This window comes from Aulonocara stuartgranti (genome assembly GCF_965226115.1).
Source record: "Aulonocara stuartgranti genome assembly, chromosome: 5".
In the NCBI taxonomy this organism is placed as follows: Eukaryota; Metazoa; Chordata; class Actinopteri; order Cichliformes; family Cichlidae; genus Aulonocara; species Aulonocara stuartgranti.
The window spans coordinates 11,424,491-11,447,573 of record NC_138943.1 but is presented as its reverse complement, the minus strand read 5'-3'; the positions used below and the strand labels follow the sequence as shown (position 1 = coordinate 11,447,573).

The following is a 23,083-nucleotide window of genomic DNA, read 5'->3' as shown; positions in this document are numbered from 1 at the left end:
GTGAGAAAAAGTCAAGTGTGACTTGAGAAAAATTAAATAGTTCTTAATGTTTGTTTTACACATTTAAATCCATATCTGTGAAGCTACATTTCTGTTCTACTGAGGAGTTAATAATCTGTGTATGTGCATTACCCCTATCAGGCTGAAGTGCAATGTGTGTCCTGATACTGAGACAGCACGCTCAGTGGTTTTGAAGTCATTCGAGGTCAGAATCTCACAGGAAACGATGTGGGAACGAACCAGATCCTCAATATGACCGTTCTGCTTCCAAACATTAACCTAGACACACATATACACAGACACACAAGTCAGTCCTGTAAAGCAAAAACAATAAATGCCACATGCTAAAGTGATACAGCTAGGGTAGGGTGGCACACATTTAAGGTGAGACTGGAGACGTTAATGTCACACGAAAAAGCAGCAGCTGCTGCACTCACAATGGAGATGTTGTTGTTTTCCTCTACCGGGACGAAGACAGTGTATGGTCCATCACCATAAAGACCTGAAATGCCTGACATCTAAGAAGCACAAAAACAGTGTCGATGGATGAGAATCAGATGGCTCAAAAGTATTCATCCCAAAGCAAGTCCAGGAGTTTGTTTGTTTTTTTACTTTAATTTTTTTTCCAGCTATTTTCCCACACAGTGTCAGTGCAACAAATTTATAAAATATGTGTATAAAATCAAGGATGAATAATAAGTTAAGGTCTCACAGTGATACTGAGTTTTGGTGCCTGGTTTTATTTTCATTTCTATTTTTGACCCAATGTCCATTTTCTCATTTCCTAAATTCCTCCTCCTCGATTCCTCTCCTCGCATCTTAGCCCTCCCACCACACATGCAAGTGGAGGAAGTGAGGAAGAGTCACGAGGAGAGAGGAGTCAAGGCATCAGGTGTTTATCGAAATGAGACATCCTTGCCTTGGATGTCAATTTGATGTGACATCTGAACTGTATCACAGGCTGAAGGTAAAAACACCTGTGCAGTCTGGATTACAGCTCCTCCTGCAGCCCCCTCTCCTCTCTGGCCTCCTTTTAGAAACTGAGACATCCTTCACCTTGGCGCTCTGTGATTAATTTCTAGATCACAGGCATAACAGTTTTTGTTTCTGACCACAAAGGTAATCAGCTTAGACACTCATTACTTCATTAATAGAGGAGGCAGTCTGTAAAATCAATAAAATATATGCAAATTCTTTCTTCGAGGTAAAATAAAAGGCATCTAATTATATCTGGACTTTTTCTATCTTAATTGCCTGAATTTAATCGTGTGCACTCTTTGAAAGTCAAACTTCACTTTATAAATGGTGAAGTTTTATTTTCAGTGTCTGGCAGAGGCTCACCATCATCATTTGACGAAAGAAGGCGTTCTCTTTCTGACTGGACACTTCCTGTAAAGCAGAAAACAGTGCGATGTTAGGGGGAGAGGAGTGGGGAGGCGCGGGCGCTCAAAGGAAAGCAGGAAGTTGAAGGTCATGTGACTTACAGAGTTGGTGCTTCCCCGGCAATTAATGCCATCACCTATATAGCCTCTGTGGCAGGTGCAGTTCCTCTGCCCCATACCCATGTACTCACAGCGAGCGTTCCTGCTACATTCACCGTTGTTCTGCACACAAACACAGCATGAGTCTTTTAACAGGAATGCCACAAAACAAGGGTTTTAATTTCTAGTTTTGTTAGGTTAAACATGGCATCAGGTCACAGCATCAGGAGGTCAGGACTTTGACTGGATCACTGCAGCACTTTGAGTCTTTGTTATGTCAGTCATTCTGTTGTAGATTTGCTGCTGTGCTTGGGACCATTGTCTTTCTGCATGACCCAGTTTCAGCCAAGATTCAGCTGATGGACAGATGGCCTTACATTTGACTCTAGGATACTTTGGTGTATGGAGCAGCTCACAGTCGACTGATCTGACTAATGGTTGGTTGTTCACATGCAGCTTTACAAACATAAGCTGTGCTGCCATGTTCCTTTTAGAGAGAAAAGGCTTTCTCCTGGAAACCCTTCCGTAAAACGGATCGTGCTGTAGGTGATGAACATTTGTTGACAGGATTCAAAATCATTTGATGGAAATGAAATTTATCAAGCTAGTTCTGTTTGCCGAACAGCTCATGTGCCACTTAACTAACCAGATCAATATCCCAGAAGTTTAACGCCACACTCCCATTAAAAAGTGTTGCTTTAGGTTTTTTTTTAGCATTGTCTTTCAGGACATACTGAAACTCTGTCCTCAAACTAATCTCTACAGATAAATCAGTGCAGAGGAGCAAAATTAAAAATCAACCTTTTTTTAATTACTCACTCTTCTCTGCAAAAACACATAAATTTAAACAGGTATTTGGAGATAATTAAATAGCTTGCATAGGAATGTGTCTGTCAACATATTATCCCTGCTAAGACACATGGATAGGACTGCTGTAATAATGCTTCTGTTGCCACAGAATTATTTAGATGGCATCTGAAATATTTGGATAATATTTGGAAATTTCCTAGAAAAATCTGTTAAATTATGTCGATTAAGGTTCCTGATGACGACCACTCAAGTCTCACTCTAATAACCTGGAATCTGAGAGGAAGAGCTTAATGTCTCCTTTCAGGAGATTTCAATAATTTATGAAGATACCCAGCTGTGTGAGCCGAGTGCAGAGCTATGTATATTCTACCCTCATAATTAGAGACTGCAAATGCAATATAAATCCCTACCGCTGTATAATGACTACAGGTATTTAACTGACTGAAGAAACCAGGCCATGCAGCTCCCCTGCAGCACCCAGGTGTGCTGAGTACTTTCGTATTCAGCAGCCAAATTAACGACTTATTGCCTTAAAACATGAAAAGATTATCTACCGCTCACATAAAATAAGTATCTGTTCCCATATCACCTTCAGGCATTTAAAACATTTAAAACAAGTGTCAGTATTTTGCTACAGAGCAGAATAAAGCACACACATACATTTCTGCAGGGGTTCACAGGCAAACAGTATCTCCCCGATCCTTGGAAGCCCAGCTTACAGTTGCAGGAGGTCTGAAGATGAAACCAAAGCAGAAAGAGGAAACAGTAAGTCACTAAAACTGTCATGGTACTGGGTCTGTGACCCAAGGTTTTGTGTTTGTTGGTGAATTCTTTGATTATGGTTATTCATGGTTTTGCTTCTCTTCATTGTGTAGTGCTTGTGTTACATTCTTAGTTCCTAGAATTTAGGTTCCTGTCACTTTGTCTTCCCCATGTTCCACATCGAGTCACTCGTCTCCATGTTGCCTCTGTCTCCCCTGTCAGCTGTGTCCCCTTGTAAAGTCTTGTTTGTCTGAAGTCATCAGCGTAGGGACTAACACGTTATTAAGTAACGCATTACAGTAACTACGTTATTATTGTGGTAACGAGCACGGTAACTAGTTATTATGCCAAAATCAGGAAAGCATTAACCGTTACTGGGATTTAGATAGGCTCGTTATTTGTTACTTCGTGTGGTGGCTATCACGGAGCTTCCACAGATTTAGTAGCATTAGCAAGTGGTGGAGGCCAGCAGGTGGATGAGAGAAAGGGGAGGCAGGAGGGGAGGCAGGAGGAGAGCCCCGAGGCGGCCGCCGGTCCGAGTGTCAGGTGAACTGAACTTCAGGTAAGAAGTTATGACCTGCAGTCTATCTGGGTCAGATATAAACCAAGTTTAGGTGGAGTTTATTTTCGTTGTGCTGACTTTTTCGTACTGCGTGCTAGCTAGCATGACGGAGTTTGTATATGGCTGAGCGGGTGCTATGATGATGTTAAACTTTATTTTTTTCATAAGGTTAATTATGATGATGCCAACCATCCCCTAAAAAACGGAATCGTCTCGTATTCAGAGAAAATATCACGCGTTTCATATTGAGGTGAAAAGGAATGCAGTTTGTCCCGTTCTTCAGCTAGAATGGAAAAGACACAAAGCTGGAGTTTTTCTGCCTCTTCTTCTCTCATTCTCTCCCCATCCCTCACATGTTTCTACTTCAATCATGAAACTGATCATTGATCCGCTGATCGGCTTTTCTCTCTTGTTTGTGTATCGCCCACATCGCGCCAGAAAGAGGAAACCAGCGGATGTTGCGCTAAACAACAGCAGCACGTTTAAGCTTGATCAGCTGTTGTTAGAATTGATTTACTTATTAATTTCTAGTATCAGCTGATGTTTGCTGGAGCCACAGCTGTAAAAGCTGCTGGTCATGATATTGGTTTGGATATGTGGTGAGAGGGAAACATGAAGATGAGACCAGGAGATGTCCTTACTGAATCATCAGAGCTGAACAGGTGATGGAGAAACAGGTTTACCTTTTAGGTGACATGGATGAGTTGAAGGGAAGTTATGAACTGTTTCTGAGAGACAAATAACACCAGAATCCTTTTCTAAGTAGCTGGCAGCTGGTAACTGTGCAGGGGCGGGTCTAGCAAAGTGTTGCCAGGGGGCCAGGTAGGGCATTAACAGGGAGAGGGGGGCAAAAAGAAATACTTTTCATTCTTATTCTCATTTAAAATGTCTCGCTTTTAAAAAAATTAATTATCTGAATCTTACAACAATTGATAGATTGATGCATATATACCATCAAAACAGTGAACATCACTGTCACAATAGCGTTTGTTTTCATTCAAAGGCTTTATGATTTTTCCTATAATGGCGGGCTCTAGTCAAAATGCCCAGGTCGATTTTTTTGTCCCAGTCCAGCCCTGTATGCAGCTCATCTGCAGTCTGGTATGTGGTGGCAGATTTCTTTTCTCATTTATTAATTGCATATTTAATTATATCACATTAGTTATAGTAATATCACTTTCTCACTTTACCATAGTAAGAGCACTCCTGCCACTACTTTACATGCATGTGGAAAGTTAACACAGTGAGGCCATTGTAATGGGAGACATTAAACAGATAGTGAGGCTCCTTCTGCTTATCAGGGATGTAAATCCTTAGGTGAAGGCTAAGCAGAAAACAAGGTCATAATTCTCTCTGTGCGGGAGGCGGTATAGCCCCCCCGTGAGAGGGGCCAACATGTAAGAGTTTGAGGAATGTTCTTTGTCTGTGTCTCTGTGTATAAGATGTAAGGGAGGTGGCCACAATTCAGAGATGGTCCTGGTGTTTCACTAGGATGCTCTCTCCACATTGCAATGCGTTTATTAAACCCACTTCAAATCAAACTCACTGGGTGTGTTGCAGGTTATTTTTAACATTTCCATAACAGGTATTACCTACATCTTCCTATTCGGTAGGCAGAATTTCCAAGTTTCCGAGTACAATCGAAAGCACCACAACTGCAGTTTTCGTGTTGGATGTAAAAAGCGCACATGACGCTGTGACGTAGGCTAGAATCATGGCGGCGGTCAACGACAGTCCAGGCGTGGGATTTCTCTTGTGGAAATATGCACATTATTTTTTCCTTTCTATTGGTAGGTGGCACAGTGCACTTGTGGCAAGTAAGCAAGCTAGAAGACTGGTACTCTTGCTGGGTATCCAGTTACGGAAGCAACACATTAACAAGAGAATTTTGAGTAAAACCAAAGTTACTTTCGCTAGTAACTCGTTACTCTGAAAGTAACGAGTAACTTGAAGTAACTGAGTTACTTTTGATAGAAGTAACTAATAATGTAACTAAGTTACTAATTTAAAGTAACTTACCCAACACTGGAAGTCATTGCCTGCACCTGTCCTGTGCTTCCTGTTTTATTTTGATAATCCTGGTCCTGTGTGCAGCATATCTAGTTTTGCTTCCCTTTGTATCATTATGTCTAATTAGTCCCAGCTGTGTTTCCCATTTCCTCGTTACTCCCTTGTGTATTTAAGCCCTGTGTTTTCCTTTGCCCTTTGTCGTATTATACCACCGTCGTATTGTAAGTCTCTCTATGTTTCTAGTTTCCCAGTGTTTGGTTCCTAGTTTTCATGTTCAAGATTTTAGGTTGTTTTTTGTGAGTTTATGTCTACAGAAGATTCTCCCAGCAATAAAACTGCTGCTTTTTGTTCACTTTTTTCTGCAGGTTTTACTATGTAAAAGTTTTTACTACAAAAAAATGAGAAAATGATATTCTGTATGTCGCAAGTAACATATTAAGGATATCTTATCTCCTCGACATCACATGGACCTAAGTGGATATGCAGTTCCTGTAATGGCCACTTGAGGCTGCCTCCAAAAGCGACTCATTTTAAAATGCTAAACTAAATGCTCTTATGGGTGTGGCTACTTTAATTGACAAGAACTGTGGCCAATTGCTGTCAGGAAATCATCACACTAGCATTAAGCCTTGCTCTAAGTTAAATTCTGGTACTTTATTAGTCTGTTATTGGCCCTTATTAGAAATATCTGTATCTGTGTGTTGTACTTGAATCAAATCAATCCTTACATCCAAATAAAGTCACTTCTGGCTCAAAAGAACCAACACAGCCAGAGTCCAAAACCAACACACTGGCTGCATTTATCTTTAAAACAAAACCTGTGGTTTAGCGGAATTTGCCACTTGGTCAGGTTTAATATGCACGTCCACCTGTATATACATGACAGAATATAAGTGCTAGTACCCCTTAATTAGAGTCTTTTAATTCAATACCTATATTGTGTGTTTGTAGTTAAATGTCTTTCTTTCCGCTTGATTATTTATCCCCATTTGTTTCACCTGCACTCTGACTCATCTCCACTGCTGATTGGCTGCTGGAGGATCACCTGCACTTGTTTAAAGCCAGAGAAAGCAGAGCACGGTGATGGGCTCTCTCCGTCTCACTCTCTCATTCACTCCACTTGTTTTTCTGCTTGTTTCAGTCTTCTCTATCAACTATTAGCCGAGATGGGAGTTACCTGCAGTCTTGTTTTCTGTTTCGATTCATTGACCTTGCCAATATTGGTTTAAGGCAGAAGCCAGAAACCAATGGCCATCTGGGTAGCTGGTTCCCGGGGTCCTTCCTCTATTGTTTTCTTATAACAGGCTGACATGTGTTCATTCTTTGTAATCCATCTTGTATTATTAAAAGCTTAAAATTAAAATCTTGAACAGAGGCAGTGTGGGACATGAATTTTAATAATTTTTATTGTTCTATCATTTTGGTTGTTAGCTTTTCAGTTATTTTTTGTTTGTAAAAAAAAGTGATTGTTGGATCTTGTATGACTTCTTTCATGTTGTTTCTTATCAATTAATTTTAACTTCACTATGAATCTAGATTATTCTGCTTTTTAGTAACTTCATATGCCAAATGAATTAACTAAATTAATTAATTCAATTAATTAAATGGATTAATATTAACAATAAAAGCACAAAAATATAACTGATAGAATTCAGGACACTAAAAATAACATTCAAAAACAATGGACAAATAATACAGAATTATAAAATTTAAAACTTTTTACTAATTTATGGAAAAAATATTAGTTTTGTGCCATGTATTTATTATTTTGTCACTGTCAGTCTGTTAAGAAAAAGCTATATAAGTATAAAAATGGCAAAGAAATAATTAAGAGAGGTTTATTAAGGGCCTCAGGTACAAAGTTAACTCAGTGTTACTGGGGTCTGATGTTTTAATGCAGAACAGTGATGTCTTACAATGTTGGGTCCTGCTCTGATGCACTCCGCATTCTTGTGGCAGCCTCCATTGTTGATCAGACAGCCGTCAATCTCTGCGAAGAAACCAAAGGATGGACACAAACATTTATTACATCACCTTGCTTTTTTCTGAGATATGCAAAATACATGCTGAATGAGGACCGATGATTTGAAAACATAGTTTTTTTGTTTTCACTTCATCGGTCAGGTACAAGGTACAAAAAATAGCAGGGAATACAGGTGAACTGTTTTCCACTGGATCAAAAAAATCATATAAAACCTTCCACTCAAAAAATACATAATGTGAGATTATTCTGTTATTATATGTTATCTTATAAATTCTCTGCCTCCTGCCTCGCATTCCAGCTTCGAAGTACAACTACTGGAGCTGTCCGGTTCCCCCCGGATCTTCTGTGCAGTGGTGTATCGACCTCCGAAGCGCAACAAGGATTTTATCCGTGAATTTGCTGATCTTTTAGGATTTATCTTTTTAAATTATGATCGTGTTCTTATTTGTGGTGATTTTAACATTCATATATGCTGTGAGGAGGACCTATTGGCTAAGGACTTTCTTGCTCTTATTGACTCTTTTAATATCACTCAGTGGGTGAGAAAATCAACCCACACTAAAGGGCATATGCTGGACTTGGTATTGTCGTATGGACTGGATATTTGCATCACGGACATTAATGATGCTGGGATTTCGGACCATTTCCCAGTTATGTTTGATGTTCAGTTATGCAATATGGAACTGAACTCTGAGGGTCCACTGAACCTATCGCGTCTGATTAATTCTGAGGCTGTTGCCCTTTTCTCTGCGGCCTTTGCTAAGTCTTTCTGTTATGATGACATCAGTAATGCACCTCTCTCGGTTGATGGCGTAGTCAACTCTTTTATTTCTACATGTTCTTCTATTTTGGACACTGTGGCTCCAGTAAAGACTAAACGCCGTAAAACTTCTCGCCAACTTTGGCTAAATGAATCCACCCTCGCTCTTAGACGTGAATGTCGTTGAGCTGAGAGGAGATGGAAAAAAGATCAACTTCAGGTGTACCTTGACATCCTGCATATGAGCCGGTCTAAATTTCAGAAGGCTGCCAAAATGGCAAAAACTTCTTTTTTGTCAAACATTATTGCGACTAATAGTCACAATCCTCGAGTTCTGTTCAAAATCTTTAACTCAGTGGTTAATCCCTGCTCTGATGTTTCGATGGGTGCCTCCCTGGCCCTCTGCGAAAAATTTCTAAATTATTTTATAGATAAAATCTCAGTGTTAAGGGCCCCACATTCTCCGGTAGTAAATCAAGCCCCAGTTTCTGAATGTTCAACGGTTTTTCAACAGTTTGAACCTGTGTCATTCTCGACTTTAAAGGAAATAATTAATAACCTGAGAAGCTCAAATTTTCTGCATGACATTATTCCTTCTCGTATCATTAAAGATGCATTGAATACAATCGGGACCTGTATCTTATTTTTAATGAACTCATCACTGTCATCTGGCTATGTTCCAACTGTCTTTAAACATGCAGTCATGCAACCTGTTATCAAGAAAAGTAGCCTTGATCGTAACACTCTAGCAAATTACAGGCCGATTTCTAAACTCCCCTTCATGTCAAAAGTTTTAGAGAAAATAGTGCTTCAACAACTACAGACCCACTTAGAGAGAAACGGTATAAGTGATAAATTCCAGTCTGGATTTAGACCGCGTCACAGCACCGAAACTGCCCTACTAAGAGTCTTCAATGACCTTCTTCTAATCGCCGACTCTGGGCGCTCTGCGGTCTTAGTTCTATTGGATTTGACTTCAGCCTTTGATACGGTTGACCATGATATCCTTTTGGCAAGATTGGAACAAGTAGTAGGCCTTAAAGGAAATGTTCTATCTTGGTTTAAATCATATTTCTCTGAGAGGTCGTTCTCTGTCATGATGGGAAAATATTCCTCTTCTTCTGCCCGTTTTCGCTGTGGTGTGCCCCAGGGCTCGGTATTGGGTCCTGTGTTGTTTTCTCTGTATATGCTGCCCTTGGGCTCCATTTTTGAAAAACATAATGTCTTTTTTCACTGCTATGCTGATGATATTCAAATCTACCTCCACCTGACTGGGGATGTTTCATCTTCACTACATCCTCTGTTTGATTGTCTGAGCGATGTCAAAGACTGGTTATCACGTAACTTTCTTACTTTAAATGAAAAGAAGACAGAAATGATTGTTTTTGATAGAAATATGCCTCTGGGACAACTGACTGGCACATTCGGGCCTGTTGCTAACCACCTCACTGATGCTGTTAGGAATCTTGGAGTTTTCATGGATAGTTCCTTCAAACTAGATAAACAGGTCTCTACTGTGGTAAAAACCAGCTTTCACCAACTACGCCTAATTTCTAAGGCTAAACCTTACATACCACACAAAGATCTGGAGAAACTCATTCATGCCTTCATCGCTTCAAGACTGGATTATTGTAATTCTCTCTACTTGGGCCTACAATCTTCTCTTCTTCAGCGTTTGCAGCTGGTCCAAAATGCCGCAGCACGTCTCTTGACCGGCACTAGAAAGTACGATTCTATCACCCCTGTTCTGGCAAATTTAAACTGGCTTCCTATTAAATACCGAATTGATTTTAAAATTTTATTGTTTACTTACAAAATTCTAAACAATATGGCACCTGACTACCTAGCTGATCTCCTCTGTCTGTATAGCCCTCAGAGAGCACTAAGATCATTGGGCCAACTGCTCTTAGTGCAACCTAGGTCTCGGCTGAAGACCAGAGGAGACCGTGCCTTTGCCGTTGCTTCACCCAGGTTATGGAATACTCTTCCTCTTCATATTCGCGCATCAGATTCCATTCAGTCTTTTAAATCACGTTTAAAAACGTATTTGTTTAACCTGGCATTCAAGGCGAATTAGGGTAATTTACATCTGGCTTTGCATTTAGATTATGTAATTATTTTATATTTTATTTATATCTGTAATTTATATTTTATATTGTGATTTTTATCTGTATCATGATTTTACTGGAAAGCACTTTCGTGTACTTTGGTCTTTAAAAATGTGCTATATAAATAAATTTTGATTTGATTTGATTTGTCAGCAGGAAGTCACCCCCCCCCACACACACACACACACACACACACACGCTCACACATGCATAAACACACAGACGCAGTGTTTTAACCTTTTGTGACCATAAGGGGGTTTTACAATGGGTGTTTGTGTAAACTGTGTGTCACAGAATAAAAAGGCTGCAAGCGGGGGTTGGGGTCGGAGTCGTTTGAGACCGAGGACAGAGTGCTGTTGTTCCCCTTGCTATAGCATGTGAAAATCGATCGATCACTGTTCTTTCTTGCTTTCTGAAGTAGCGGGCCTGCTGAGGTGCAGACCCAACACGGTGTACTAAACATGAGTAATCAATGTACTATGTCCGCATGTATGGAAGGTGTCGCCCTGACACCCTGAACCATTTTTGTGCATGCTTTGAAACAGAAAACTGGCAGCAGAGAGACGATCTACCTTTCTGAGCTAGAGGAGCAGTAATTGCCTCTTCAGGTGAGCTCTACACTGAGGAAAACCAACACCAGCAAGGCTGCAAGACCGGACAGGGTGTCAGATCAGACTGTGAAGTGTGAAATTTGCTGACCAATCTGTAGTTTCTCCGGGGGGGTTTCAGACAGTTTCAACCTGTCACATCAGGTTGCTGTCTGCCCCAAATCTTTCATTATTGCCTCTGTGTCTAAAAAGTCAGCTGCCACCTGCAATGTGATTACTGCACTGTTGCACTGACCTCAGTAATTATGCAGCACTTCAAGGACATCATCCCTGCTGGTATTGAGAGCCATCAGTTCACCTATACAGGGAACCAATGCACAGAGGATACAGTCTCAATAGCACACAGCCTGGCGTCACCTGCAGCTGAAGTCAACGAATAGCATCGTTGACTTCAGCTGCCTTTAATACGGTAATCCTGGATAAACTACCACTGAAGCTTCACAACATGGTGTTGTCCACTTCGATGTGCTCCTGAATCAAGGACTTTCTCACCGGTAGGCCTCAGGTGATGAGAATAAGGGACTGTACATCAGCCACTGTGTGCTCAGCCCAGCTCTCACATGACTGTAGTGTCGTTCACTGTTCAAATACCTTTGTGAAGTTTGCAGACACCACCATAGAGGGTCTCATGTCAGATAATGAGACTCTCTACAGAGAGGAGCCCCTGTACCTGCCATTACTGTGTTTACCTCTGCAGCAACGATCAAAACCAGGTGTGAAAATGAACCCGGGTTCAATTTAAACGGACTAAACAGCAAAGGTTTGAAAGCACGGCAGAAGAGGGAGAGCTGACAAGACAAACACAGGCTGTCAAAATATCATTAATGCTACATCCGAGGAAAAGGAAATAACAACACTTAACAGGAAGTGAAAATGAGAGTCATGGAAACATAACAGGAAAATGTGAATGAAAGAAGCCACAAAAATAACTTGGCAAGAACCCAGGACTGTGATACAGCTGTTTACTGATGCAGTTTTTAGCCGTGCTGTATTTTTCCTGGAGTCAGTGTTTGAGAACATGGATTGACATGTGATGAATTTACTGAGATTTTCTTTGTTCTGGTGGTTGATTTTGTCATCGTTGTTTGAAATAAATAAATAGTGTAATCGTATAGGAAAACTGTAACAACTTAGACCTTGCCTATGCTTGTATTGCATCATGTGTGCAAAGGCAATTACATGAAATAGTTAAATCTATTGTCCATTATATACTTGTGTTTTTCAATTCTGTTTTACTGGGAGTATTTTTAACTGTAAGTGTCTGTACTACCCACAGATTTTCCTTTTTAAAAACATATACAGATAAAACCTTCACTACTAGCCAGTACTGACATTGGCCAAAAAACAGAGGAAAAAAGTTTAGGACCTTTATTGATTCTTCTTCTGTCTGAAATCATTACTTGAAGGCGACTTCAGCATTTCCAATAATGTCTAAGAACTTTGATCTACAAAACCTCTTGGTCTTGGTGGATTTATAGAGGTCCAGGTTAGGGTTTAGGACCACATACCGAGGCAGATGACCCCATCTCCAGTGTACCCCTGTTTACAGGTACAGGTCCTCATTCCCGCTGCCACTTTGGTACAAACGGCAAACTCTGAGCATCCGCCGTTAGACCGGCTGCACAAATCCAGCTCTGAGAGACAGAAAGAGAAAGATGAGGAGAGCGTAATCACACTAAAAGACAGGTTTAATGACGCTGTGTGTGTGTGTGTGTGTGTGTGTGTGTGTGTTTGCCTTTGCAGTAGGTTCCGTTTCCTTCATATCCAGCCGTGCACACGCAGACGGCAGCTGTTCCCTGTGGCCCTGTTATGCAGCTGCAGCAGAAAAACAAACGGCTCAATATGTGTTTCACATTTTTACTGAAGCTGAGAGCTGTGACTAATAATTTCTATCATTACAAATCATATTTGTGAACAGCGCCCTGCATTACTGTTTATATTCTGTAGTTTTCTTCGCATCATTGATCCTATTACCAGCACAGAATTGAATTTCTAGCCTAACACATATCTCACTGCCGTGGTGCTCCACTGTTGTCAAAAAAGGATTAAAAACACTCAGTGAGCTACTGTTACAACGGACCACATGTCCTTTCATTACTATGAACACACGATGAAAACACTATAGACTCAATCTCACAGACTAGCCCCATCAAACAAACTTACAAAAACCCATCCATCATATAATAAAAGCACATCTCTACAGATTTTTTTAAACACGTTTTTAACATTTAGGGCAATCCAATAATGAAGTGTCTGTGTATTTTAATGCTAAAAAATTATCTGCAAGGTGGTCATTATCTTATGCCTGATCCGTGTATGTTTATGCAGCCCTTCATGCAGAGCCTTTCTGATTTTATCTTGTCCAGTTCTGAAGCATGACATCTTATTATTTTAAAATCAGATATCACCAATGACGGATGTATTCGACTGATAAACCAAGGGCCCGATACGCCGATAGAGATTTATGGTCTCTATGGGTGACCCCCTTCATTCAGGGGGTCGCCCCCTCCTGGCCATTAGAAAGAATGCATGTTTAAGGGACTTCTACATGGTGCCTTAAAACCACTGGTTCCAAACCCACAGGCCACTGGTCTGTGAGTCGTTTGGTACCAGGCTGCGAGAGTTGAAGCTCAGGTGTATAACTTGTGGTTTTCAGGGTTTTTATCAGTTTTTATCATTATTTTTTTTAAATCGTTTTTATCGTAAACTCTGTTTCCCTGGGTCTTTCTTTACGGATAAATCTTCTTTTTGGTAACGGTACTGGTTTTATTTTGTTGTATTTATCTCCAACACCTTAAAGGCCGGTCTGTGAAAATTTTGTCGGACATAAACCGGTCCGTGGCGCAAAAAACGTTTGGGACCACTGCCTGTATCAAATTACAGATTTAGACCATCCTTTGCCCTCCTGTATCCCCTGCTGCATTTGGCAAACAGGAAGCTCCGGTAAATCTCTGCCTTCATCCAGCTACTTCAGTCAGCAGTGAAATCATCAATAAATGTAATTTCATCTTCACTGGCAGCAATGAGAAAACCTCCAGCATTTTTGAAAAAAAAGAGGTGCTGCTTTGGGTCAGGAGCAGTTCTTTTCACTGCTTCCATAACAGAGCTTTTGTGGACTGCAGCTTGGCCTGCCTGTTTTTGTGTCAAGGTCACAGAGTGCCTCAGGTGCATTCCTCATGTGTCTGGCAGCCCGGCCCTCCTCTCACTCCCCCGGAGCCCTGATTGCTGATCAGCACACTGCACACCTGCTCATCAACTCTGCAGCATATCAAGCCTGGTTCTTCATCACTCATCACCAGGTTGTTATTTCAGCCGGTGCTTGATGAAAGTTCTTCACCATCATGAACTCTGTGCATTTGACTCTTGTGTTGATTCTGATAGTCGAACTAATCTGCTACCCATCTCATGCGCCTGCCAGCCAAACCAGACATGATCTCACCCCCTGCCTTCATCTCCACTCAGCACTAGTTCCCCACCCACCAGCTTCCCTCAACCCTCCCCTGCTGTAATCCTCCTCCACCTCCATCCACCTCCACTCCCTGACTGCAAACAATAAACTCTTTCTTATTCCTTCTACCTTCGATTCTCACTGTTGATCCTAAAGTCAGGAATGCACACAGGTATGTGTCGGCGATCTCACCCAGATTAAGAAACAAAAAACAAAAATCACACTGGCAGCAGAAAGTTCCATCTGTACAGACGTGGCGCATATTTTTAGTGACGGAGAACAGAGAGCTGCTTCCAAAATACGCTGCGATACATCTGTCAGGATGTGGGCGCAGAAGGGACCCTAATGCAGGACAAAGTTAAACAAAAATTAAAAACGCATTTACTGGCTGATGCACAGTCCAGAAATAAACAAAGTCTGCAAAATGGGAACCAAAACCACAAAGCAGAAATCTAACTAAACACTGAGATCTTGGAAAACAGGAGAAACATAAGCAGCACAACAGGGAGCATTAGTGAACAATCTGGCAAAGTCAAAGTTAAACACTGGACTATGCAGAATATATATACCTTAGGGACTAAATGCGGATCAGAAACAGGAGGGGAAGGAGATGAAAATAAAAGTAATTGAAAAAACTTGTAAACAGTGGACTAACTAACTTAATAACAGACAGCGAAGCACCAAAGACTCAAATCATAACTAAGCTAAGAACTAGAATAGGAACTGATGCTTAAAATAACTACGGAGTAATAACGAAATCAAACAGGAACGCAAACTTCAACCAATACCGATCAAAGCTCTAAAACTCAAAAGCTGCAAATAAAAACCCACACAAATATAACAGCATCTGATCGACTCAGTAGTATGTTCTTGAGTAGTATGTTCATGTACTAATTCACTCAGTAGTATGTTCATGAGGGAACATTTCCTGGTTGAAACATGAGGATTTTCCGCCTCTGACCAGGCGGGATTTATGGCCGGCAGGCACTCATATGACAATTCAAGACGCCTCTTGAATATTATCCATACATCGTGCAACTCAATTCCAGAGGTTGTGGTATCTCTTGACGCGGAGAAAGCTTTCGACCGCGTCGAGTGGAGCTTCCTCTATGAGGTGATGGATAGGTTTGGCTTAGGGGCTGACTTTATTCTCTGGGTTAAGCTACTATATTCCTCGCCATCCACCTGTATTCGTACTAACAACAACTTGTCTTTGCCTTTTCCACTTGAAAGGGGCACTGTGGTGATGTGTGGGTGTTCATGTGCCAATGGGGTTTTGCCAGTAGGGGGCGCTGTATTTGAGAGGGCTCATGAATGCCTCTATAAAAGAAGACTGACTTGTGAATGAAACAATAAACAATAAAAATGTTTGAAGCAGACGCTCGCGAAACACAAGTGGATGCTGTGTAATTATTCAAAGCTATACGAAGACAACACAGGCACTAGGCAAGGGTGCCCTCTCTCACCCCTCCTATTCGCCATTGCTATCGAGCCTCTTGCAATATGGCTGCGTTCAGAGGATAGATTTAAAGGCATTACAAGGTTCGGTGTGACTCACAAACTCTCCCTTTATGCAGATGACTTGCTCCTATACATTTCTGATCCTCTAAACTCATTCCCGGTGCTTTTTGACATACTGGACCAATATGGTACACTGTCAGGATATAAGGTCAATTATCAAAAAAGCGAGTTGCAACCCCTCAATTCCCTGGCCAGAGCTCTTCCCCACTCAATAGTGCCTTTTAAGTGGACAGAAACTGGATTTAGATATTTGGGGGTTTTTATTTCCTCTTCTATACATAAAATGATGAGGGAGAATTTTCTATCCCTACTAGAAAATGTTGGGAAAGATTGTGACTGTTGGACTTCTCTACCATTATCAGTGGCAGGGAGAGTTAACCTGATAAAGATGAGTGTCCTCCCAAAATTCTTGTATCTTTTTCAACATGTCCCGATTCTTCTTACCAAGGCATTTTTTGACAAGTTAGAAAAGATTCTGTCACATTTCATATGGGGAGGGAAACAAGCTAGTCGCAAGTCTATTCTTCAGTCCACTAAAAGTGACGGTGGTCTTGGTCTGCCCAATTTTAGACACTACTATTGGGCAGCTAACATACAAAAACTTTTATATTGGGTTCATAACGACCCCCTTGCAACAGCCTGGGTACAAATGGAAACTGCATCTAGCTGTTACTCATTATCATCAATACTCAGCTCACCACTCCCTTTTTCTCCAACCTTTGTTGGGGATAATCCAATAGCTAAGGAAACGGTAACTATTTGGCAATAGTTCAGAAAATACTTCGGGCTACTTGGACCGTCTTTGCTAACGCCTTTATCAAAAAATTTTAATTTTGTACCTTCAAACACTGATGCGGCCTTTAGCAGTTGGAAAGATAACGGACTTAGGACTGTTAAGGACTTGTACAGTCAGGACACCTTTCTATCTTTTGCTGACCTATCGTCTAAATACAACCTGCCTAATTCCAACTTTTTTCGTTATCTTCAGGCTAGAAATTTTGTAAAAACGCAGTTCCCTCACTTTCCCAATCGGCCTCCAGAAACAAATCTGGATATCCTGCAGACGAACCCTCATCAAAACAGACTGATATCAGCCTTGTATAAAATACTAGATGCTTTGGTCCCCAAATCCATTTCTCATATTAAGCTGAGATGGGAGGAAGAGCTTCAGACAACCCTGCCAGAACAGCAGTGGGATTGTGCTTTGAAATTGATTCACTCGTCCTCAATTTGTGCTCGTCATACTTTGATTGAGTGCAAGGTGGTCTATAAAGTACACTATACAAACGCAAAATTATCTAAAATCTATCCAACCATCAGTGATGCCTGTAGCAGATGCGGACTATCGCCTGCCAACCATGTCCACATGTTTTGGTCTTGTTCGAAACTGAGTGCATTTTGGAGGAATATATTCGACACACTTAGCCAAGCATATGGCCAGACTGTCCTTCCTAACCCACTCTCCGCAATTTTTGGCATTCCTCCCGACTTGAACTTATCTGGTCCCCTCAAACAGGCCCTAGCCTTTACCACTTTACTGGCCCGGAGGCTTATTCTGTTGAAGTGGAAGCTTCCCCACCCCCCAACTCATGATCATTGGGTGAGAGATGTACTCTTTAACTTAAAGTTGGAAAAACTTAGATTCTCTCTAAAAGGTTCTATTAGGGAATTTAACAAAATCTGGAAATCATTTCTCTTGCTGGTGGACACCATTACTTTACTTCCTGAGTCTGAAGTGAACTGAGCGAAGCTACATTATAATGGGGTTTTTTTTGTTGTTTTTTTGTTTTGTCTTTTTTTTAATCTTATTTATACCTTATCTATTTGTTTTTCCTTTTGTTTTGTTTGGTCCTTTCTCTGCTTTTGTTTTCTCTGTTTTTGCTTTGTTTGTTTTTGTTTGTTTGGTTGTGGGGTGGGGGGGGTGGTTGTGGTTGTTGTTGTTTTTTGGGGGTTATGCTTGTTATGTGTATGGGTCCTGAGATGTTGTTTTTTTTTTGTTTTGTTTTTGTTTTTTGTGTGTGTGTGGGCAGAGACTGGTTCTCTGCGGTGTTTTGTCTAGTGTGGACCTGGTAGGGGGAGAATTCGGGTTGGGGGGTTGGAGGGTATAATGGACATACCACTGTTCTGAAATCAAGATTGACTTAGCTGTTGCTAACTTTGTATGTCATTGTTGAAATCAATAAGACAAAGTTGGAAGAAACATGAGGATTTTCCTGGAAAACTCTCTTTCATGGTTGACAAATAATGGGAAGTGGGGGGGTTGTTTTATTGCCACAGAACGTATAAAACACTGATGTCACCCACAGGTTTGTGAAGTCCTGTTTTGAAGCTTTGAGATGAGATCTTGGCATTTGGAAACCAGATATTGCAACAAGGGGTTGATCTGACTGAAATGACACACTCACTAACTAATTTAGATTTTTTTAGTTTCGATTCTAATTATGCAAACTGCAGAATTCTTACCCTTTCACTCCACTCATTTGTTAGCTCAACTCAGGGTCCGTTATGTTTTTCTTTTTACATTCTTCTTTGTTAGATGGCATCATTTGATATTTTTCTGACATCTCTTATCATTTCTATGCTGATGACATTCAGCTGTGTATGTCTTTACAGCCTCAACAGTTGACTTTGAATACACTGTCCACCTTATGTGACTGCTTACCACAGATAAGTGAGAAGACTTATGCATGACTATCGTTCCTCCAGAATCAGTCAGACTCTTGTTTGTTTTTGCTCATCTGCTGAGTCTGTGTTTGTAGTCTTGATGTAATATTTTATCCTTTGACTCACATGAAAAATGTATTTCACATTTCTATTTCTTTCTTTTAAGGAACAACTCCAAACTTCGATCTAACTCAGCTGAACTGGGGAAATATTTTCATGCATTTGTGTCATCATGCCGACATTAATGCATTGCCCTCTTTATCGTCTTAGACAAATCATCTCTTTCACACCTCCAAGAGAAACAAAATGCTGCTGCCAGACTCATAACTCCTTAAAGTGGTAAGTGAGCTCATATTTCTCCGGTTTTGTACTCTTCACACTAGCTCATTTGGTTTTAGAACATCATTAAAAATACTAAATAGGTGACTCTGTGAAAGCTTAGAATGATTTTACAAAATCAATGAAATTTTTCATTCAACATCATCTGAAACCACTACTTAGCCCATAAACTTGCCTGGAAAGAGTTTTCAGAAGAGGGATCAGAGGGCAGTTTTCCCATAGATTTCTACAGTACTGCAAGTCTTTTGGCAGCCACAGGTATCACCCCCTGGTGCCCATGAAAAATAATGCTGTTTTCCAGCAATTGCAATTTGGATTCACGTTTTACACCTGGAAGATACGTCTGTCTTTTATTCTGCCCATAGCTATTGCTTTGCAGTCATAAAATGGAGGTTGTACTGGTACCGAAAAAAGAAGAATTATTCATAACACACGTGAAAAGACCCAGGAAAACCGAGTTAACGATAAAAACAATAACAAAATAACGCTAAAAACCGATAAAAACCCTGATTTCACACCTGAGCCTCAACTCTTGCGGCCCGGTACCAAACGACTCACGGACCGCTACCGGTCCGAGGCCCGGGGGTTGGGGACTGCTGATGTAGAGTAAAGAGTAAAAAGTGAGTAGCTCTGAAAAACTGCCAAGGTTCAATGCTGATTAGTTAAACTCAGAACAAACCCTTATTTTCTTAAAACCAACAACCTAGCATGGTTGCTGGTTTGATATAGGTGTCTTAAACACCAATATCAACCAGCAACATTCATTTACTTGCCTGGCCCAAGCAGAGAAAAGGCAGCTAATAATATTATAATAATATTATCACTAATTTCCCACAGCTTTCTCACATGGAGCCTGCAGAAAGAGCTTCATCCACGTTCCCGTTACTATGATGGGAATTCTCTGTTTGGACAGTTACCTGTGGTGCTCTCACATGAGCTTAATTGGACATCCCACAGACTTTAAAGTGCAGAGCTGGCAGGTTAAAGGCTATATGCATCTGCAAATATGCCTATAATGGATATTAACCCCCTTTTGGACCATGTTATCAAAACCTGACTATTAATGAGGTGTGCAGAATTAAAATTTAAGCCTAACTGTACTGGGTAGCACTGAGTTCAAAAAGAATATTATGGTCAGTAAATATAATATTTGTTGTTTTTTGTGCTTGTGCTGTTACCATCATGAAACACAGCAACTGAGGACACATTGACTTACTTGGCGTTTTCGTCACACACACCTCCACAGGCGTCATCTTTGATCTCTGAGACACATAACACACACACACAGGTTTCAGGTGATGACAGGTCAGAGAAAATATGTGTGGTTAAAATTTAATTGTTCCTTTGTATAGACGTCTTACCTAGAGAGCAGGAGGCTCCTTTCCAGCCTTTATAACACACACACCTGCCACTTCCTGTCAGACCATCCTCACACTTCCCGTTGGCACAATTACACTCTGCAACACACACAGTACAACTCATAACTCCCTCCTTGACTTTATTTAGTTAATGAAGTGTTAGTCACAGGTCTGTTAGCTTTATGAGATTATTTTGGTTTGCTAATAACAGATTTATTAGCAAACTTGAAGCTGGTTTTCTCTGTCCTTGCTGCCTGATCAAAGCATCAAACCCCTGCAGCTACTCCTGCAGTATGGATGAGTTTTTCAAGAAAAAATACCATTTGATTTTCAGTTGTGGCAAACCTGTCACCTACTAGCTTTGCCTGGTGAATGTCTTGATGCATGCTCAATCATCCAGCGAAGGAAATCACAAAAAGTTGTTTCTGTTCATCAGGACATCACGTTTTCAGTGGGAGAAACTTTTTTCACTTGTGTTTCAGTCACTGAAGCAGTGGAGGTTGTTCGTAAGAGGTTACAGGATGACCCCAATCTCAGCAACAGGACCACTCTCAGCACCAACCAAGTGTGTTTGCTTTTGGAACTGTGTCTTCATTCCACATATTTCACATACAAAGGTCAGTGCTACAGGCAGAAACATGGGTGTGCCATGGGTTCCCCAGTTTCACTCATTGTGGCTAATTTGTACATGGAAGAAGTGGAAAAGAGGGCTTTGCTATCCTACCCTGGAACACCACCAAGTCATTGGTTCAGGTTTGTGGATGACACCTGGTTTGAAAATCAAATCTAAGGGCGTACCACAATTCACGGATCACAGTAAATCGGTGGACCAACACATCAAATTCACTCGGGAAGATATGAAAAATGAGACTGTGAGATTTCCATCAGTAAGTCTATCAGGAGACATTTAAAGTTAACGTGTACTGTATACCTATGCATATGGATCAGTATTTAAGGTCTGGGTCTCATTATTGATTGGAGCACAAACTTGGTGTCATCGGGATGCAACACAGAGCAAACACCATCTCCACAGACAGCACGGCTGGAAACAGAAGAACATCACATCAAGAAGGCCCTGAGTAAATGTGGTTATCTCAGCTGGACATTTATCAAAGCTGGGAAGGCGCTTAAAGAAAGCTCCAACCCATTCAGGAGAGAAGGACAACTGCTGCAAAAGCAAAAACCTGTAGTGATCCCTTATGTGTCTGGAGTATCGGAACAGTTGAGATGCTTTTTTTTTTTTTTTTTTTTTTTTTTAAACGCCGCATCTTTGCGGCTTTTAAACCCCAAAATATGCTGCGCCAAAAATCCACGTGGATCGGGTCCCCCGACACAAACAGAGTAATATAGTGTACACTGTTAAGTGCCAGGAGGATTGCCATAATATATACATCAGGGAAACCAAACAGCCTCTGGCTGAACGGATGGCACAACACAGAAGAGCTACCTCGTCCGGCCAGGACTCCGCAGTCTATTTACACCTGCAGGCCAGTGGACACTCTTATAGTGACACATCTTGGACAGGGAGGAACGCTGGTTTGAGCGGGGAGTCAAAGAGGCCATTTACTTGAAAAGGGAAAGACCATCTCTGAATCGAGGAGGGGGTCAAAGGGTACATCTTTCACCATCTTACAATGCTGTGATTGCAGCCATTCCTCAACTCTCTGTGAATGGTACTCATGGCCATTGATCAACTGTTGTTGATCAGTGATCAATAATCAATGGTCATGACAATTTGCATGTTAATGATCAAGAAACCGGCCTCACTAGCCTATTGTTTATCAGTGGTGCTAGTTTTGAGCAATGAGCTTTTGCCAATTTCTATATTTTTAAGTCACATGATTGTAGTCCAAAGTGTTGCATAAACAATGACTTGGCCAAGATTATGTCAATTAGAAATCACTGTAGTCAGATGTAACAGGACTCAAACCTTGCAAAAAGTTTCACTTTGGTCTCATCACTCCACAGAATATTTTCCCAAGAGTCCTAGGGATCATCAAGATGTTTATTTGGCAACAATCCTTTATGTTCTTTTTGGCCAGCAGTGCGTTTTTCCTTGGAGCTCTCCCCTTGATGCCATTTGTCTAGATTGGCATGAAGATGAAGGTGCTCAGGGCAGAGCTGTTTACTCCTTCACATTGAAAGGAGCCAGTCGAGGTGGTTCAGGTATTTAACTAGGATGCCTCCTTGATGGCTACTAGCGGAGGTCTTTGGTGGAGGTCCAACCTGGAGGAGACCCTCGATCTCACAGCTCATGTCAGGGTTTGCACAGGAGTGGGTGAGGGAGATCTAAGATGGATGGATCCTTTGTTGTTGTTCACAGGGCTGTTAGTATTATAGAATTTTTTTAGCTGTGTAAGACTGTGTCTCAGAAGCTCAGTTTTTGTTATAATCAGAAGCTGGGGACTAGGAATGCCGTTAGCACTTGAATGATTTTATAAACAGCCCTAAAATGATGATGTAGAAAATCTAGCAAACATAGTTAAACAGCATTGATTTTGACATGTCGAGTCTCGTTTGTCTCTTCTCCACATCTACAGTCAATACACCTAAATATTTATTTAGCTGTTTTTCCACCGTCACCGGGTAACGCCCCCTTGTGACAAATATAAAATATGGCAGACAGGAAATGCTTCACTCTGTGTGTGTGTGTGTGTGTGTGTCTGTG

The 23,083-nt window shown here is 41.0% G+C and overlaps 1 protein-coding gene across 1 annotated transcript in view; it reads right to left on the bottom strand.

The window, feature by feature from the left end:
- Positions 1 to 23,083, bottom strand: part of stab1 (stabilin 1) — a 181,118-nt gene that overhangs the window by 103,643 nt on the left and 54,392 nt on the right. The window contains exons 39-48 of the mRNA XM_082533046.1: positions 20,419 to 20,514; positions 20,274 to 20,319; positions 12,821 to 12,900; positions 12,594 to 12,719; positions 7,542 to 7,615; positions 2,952 to 3,023; positions 1,485 to 1,604; positions 1,342 to 1,389; positions 438 to 518; positions 133 to 279 (exon numbers count right to left, since the gene is read on the bottom strand). Coding sequence (XP_082389172.1) covers positions 133 to 279; positions 438 to 518; positions 1,342 to 1,389; positions 1,485 to 1,604; positions 2,952 to 3,023; positions 7,542 to 7,615; positions 12,594 to 12,719; positions 12,821 to 12,900; positions 20,274 to 20,319; positions 20,419 to 20,514 — 890 coding nt within the window. The remainder of the gene's footprint in view (positions 1 to 132; positions 280 to 437; positions 519 to 1,341; positions 1,390 to 1,484; positions 1,605 to 2,951; positions 3,024 to 7,541; positions 7,616 to 12,593; positions 12,720 to 12,820; positions 12,901 to 20,273; positions 20,320 to 20,418; positions 20,515 to 23,083) is intronic.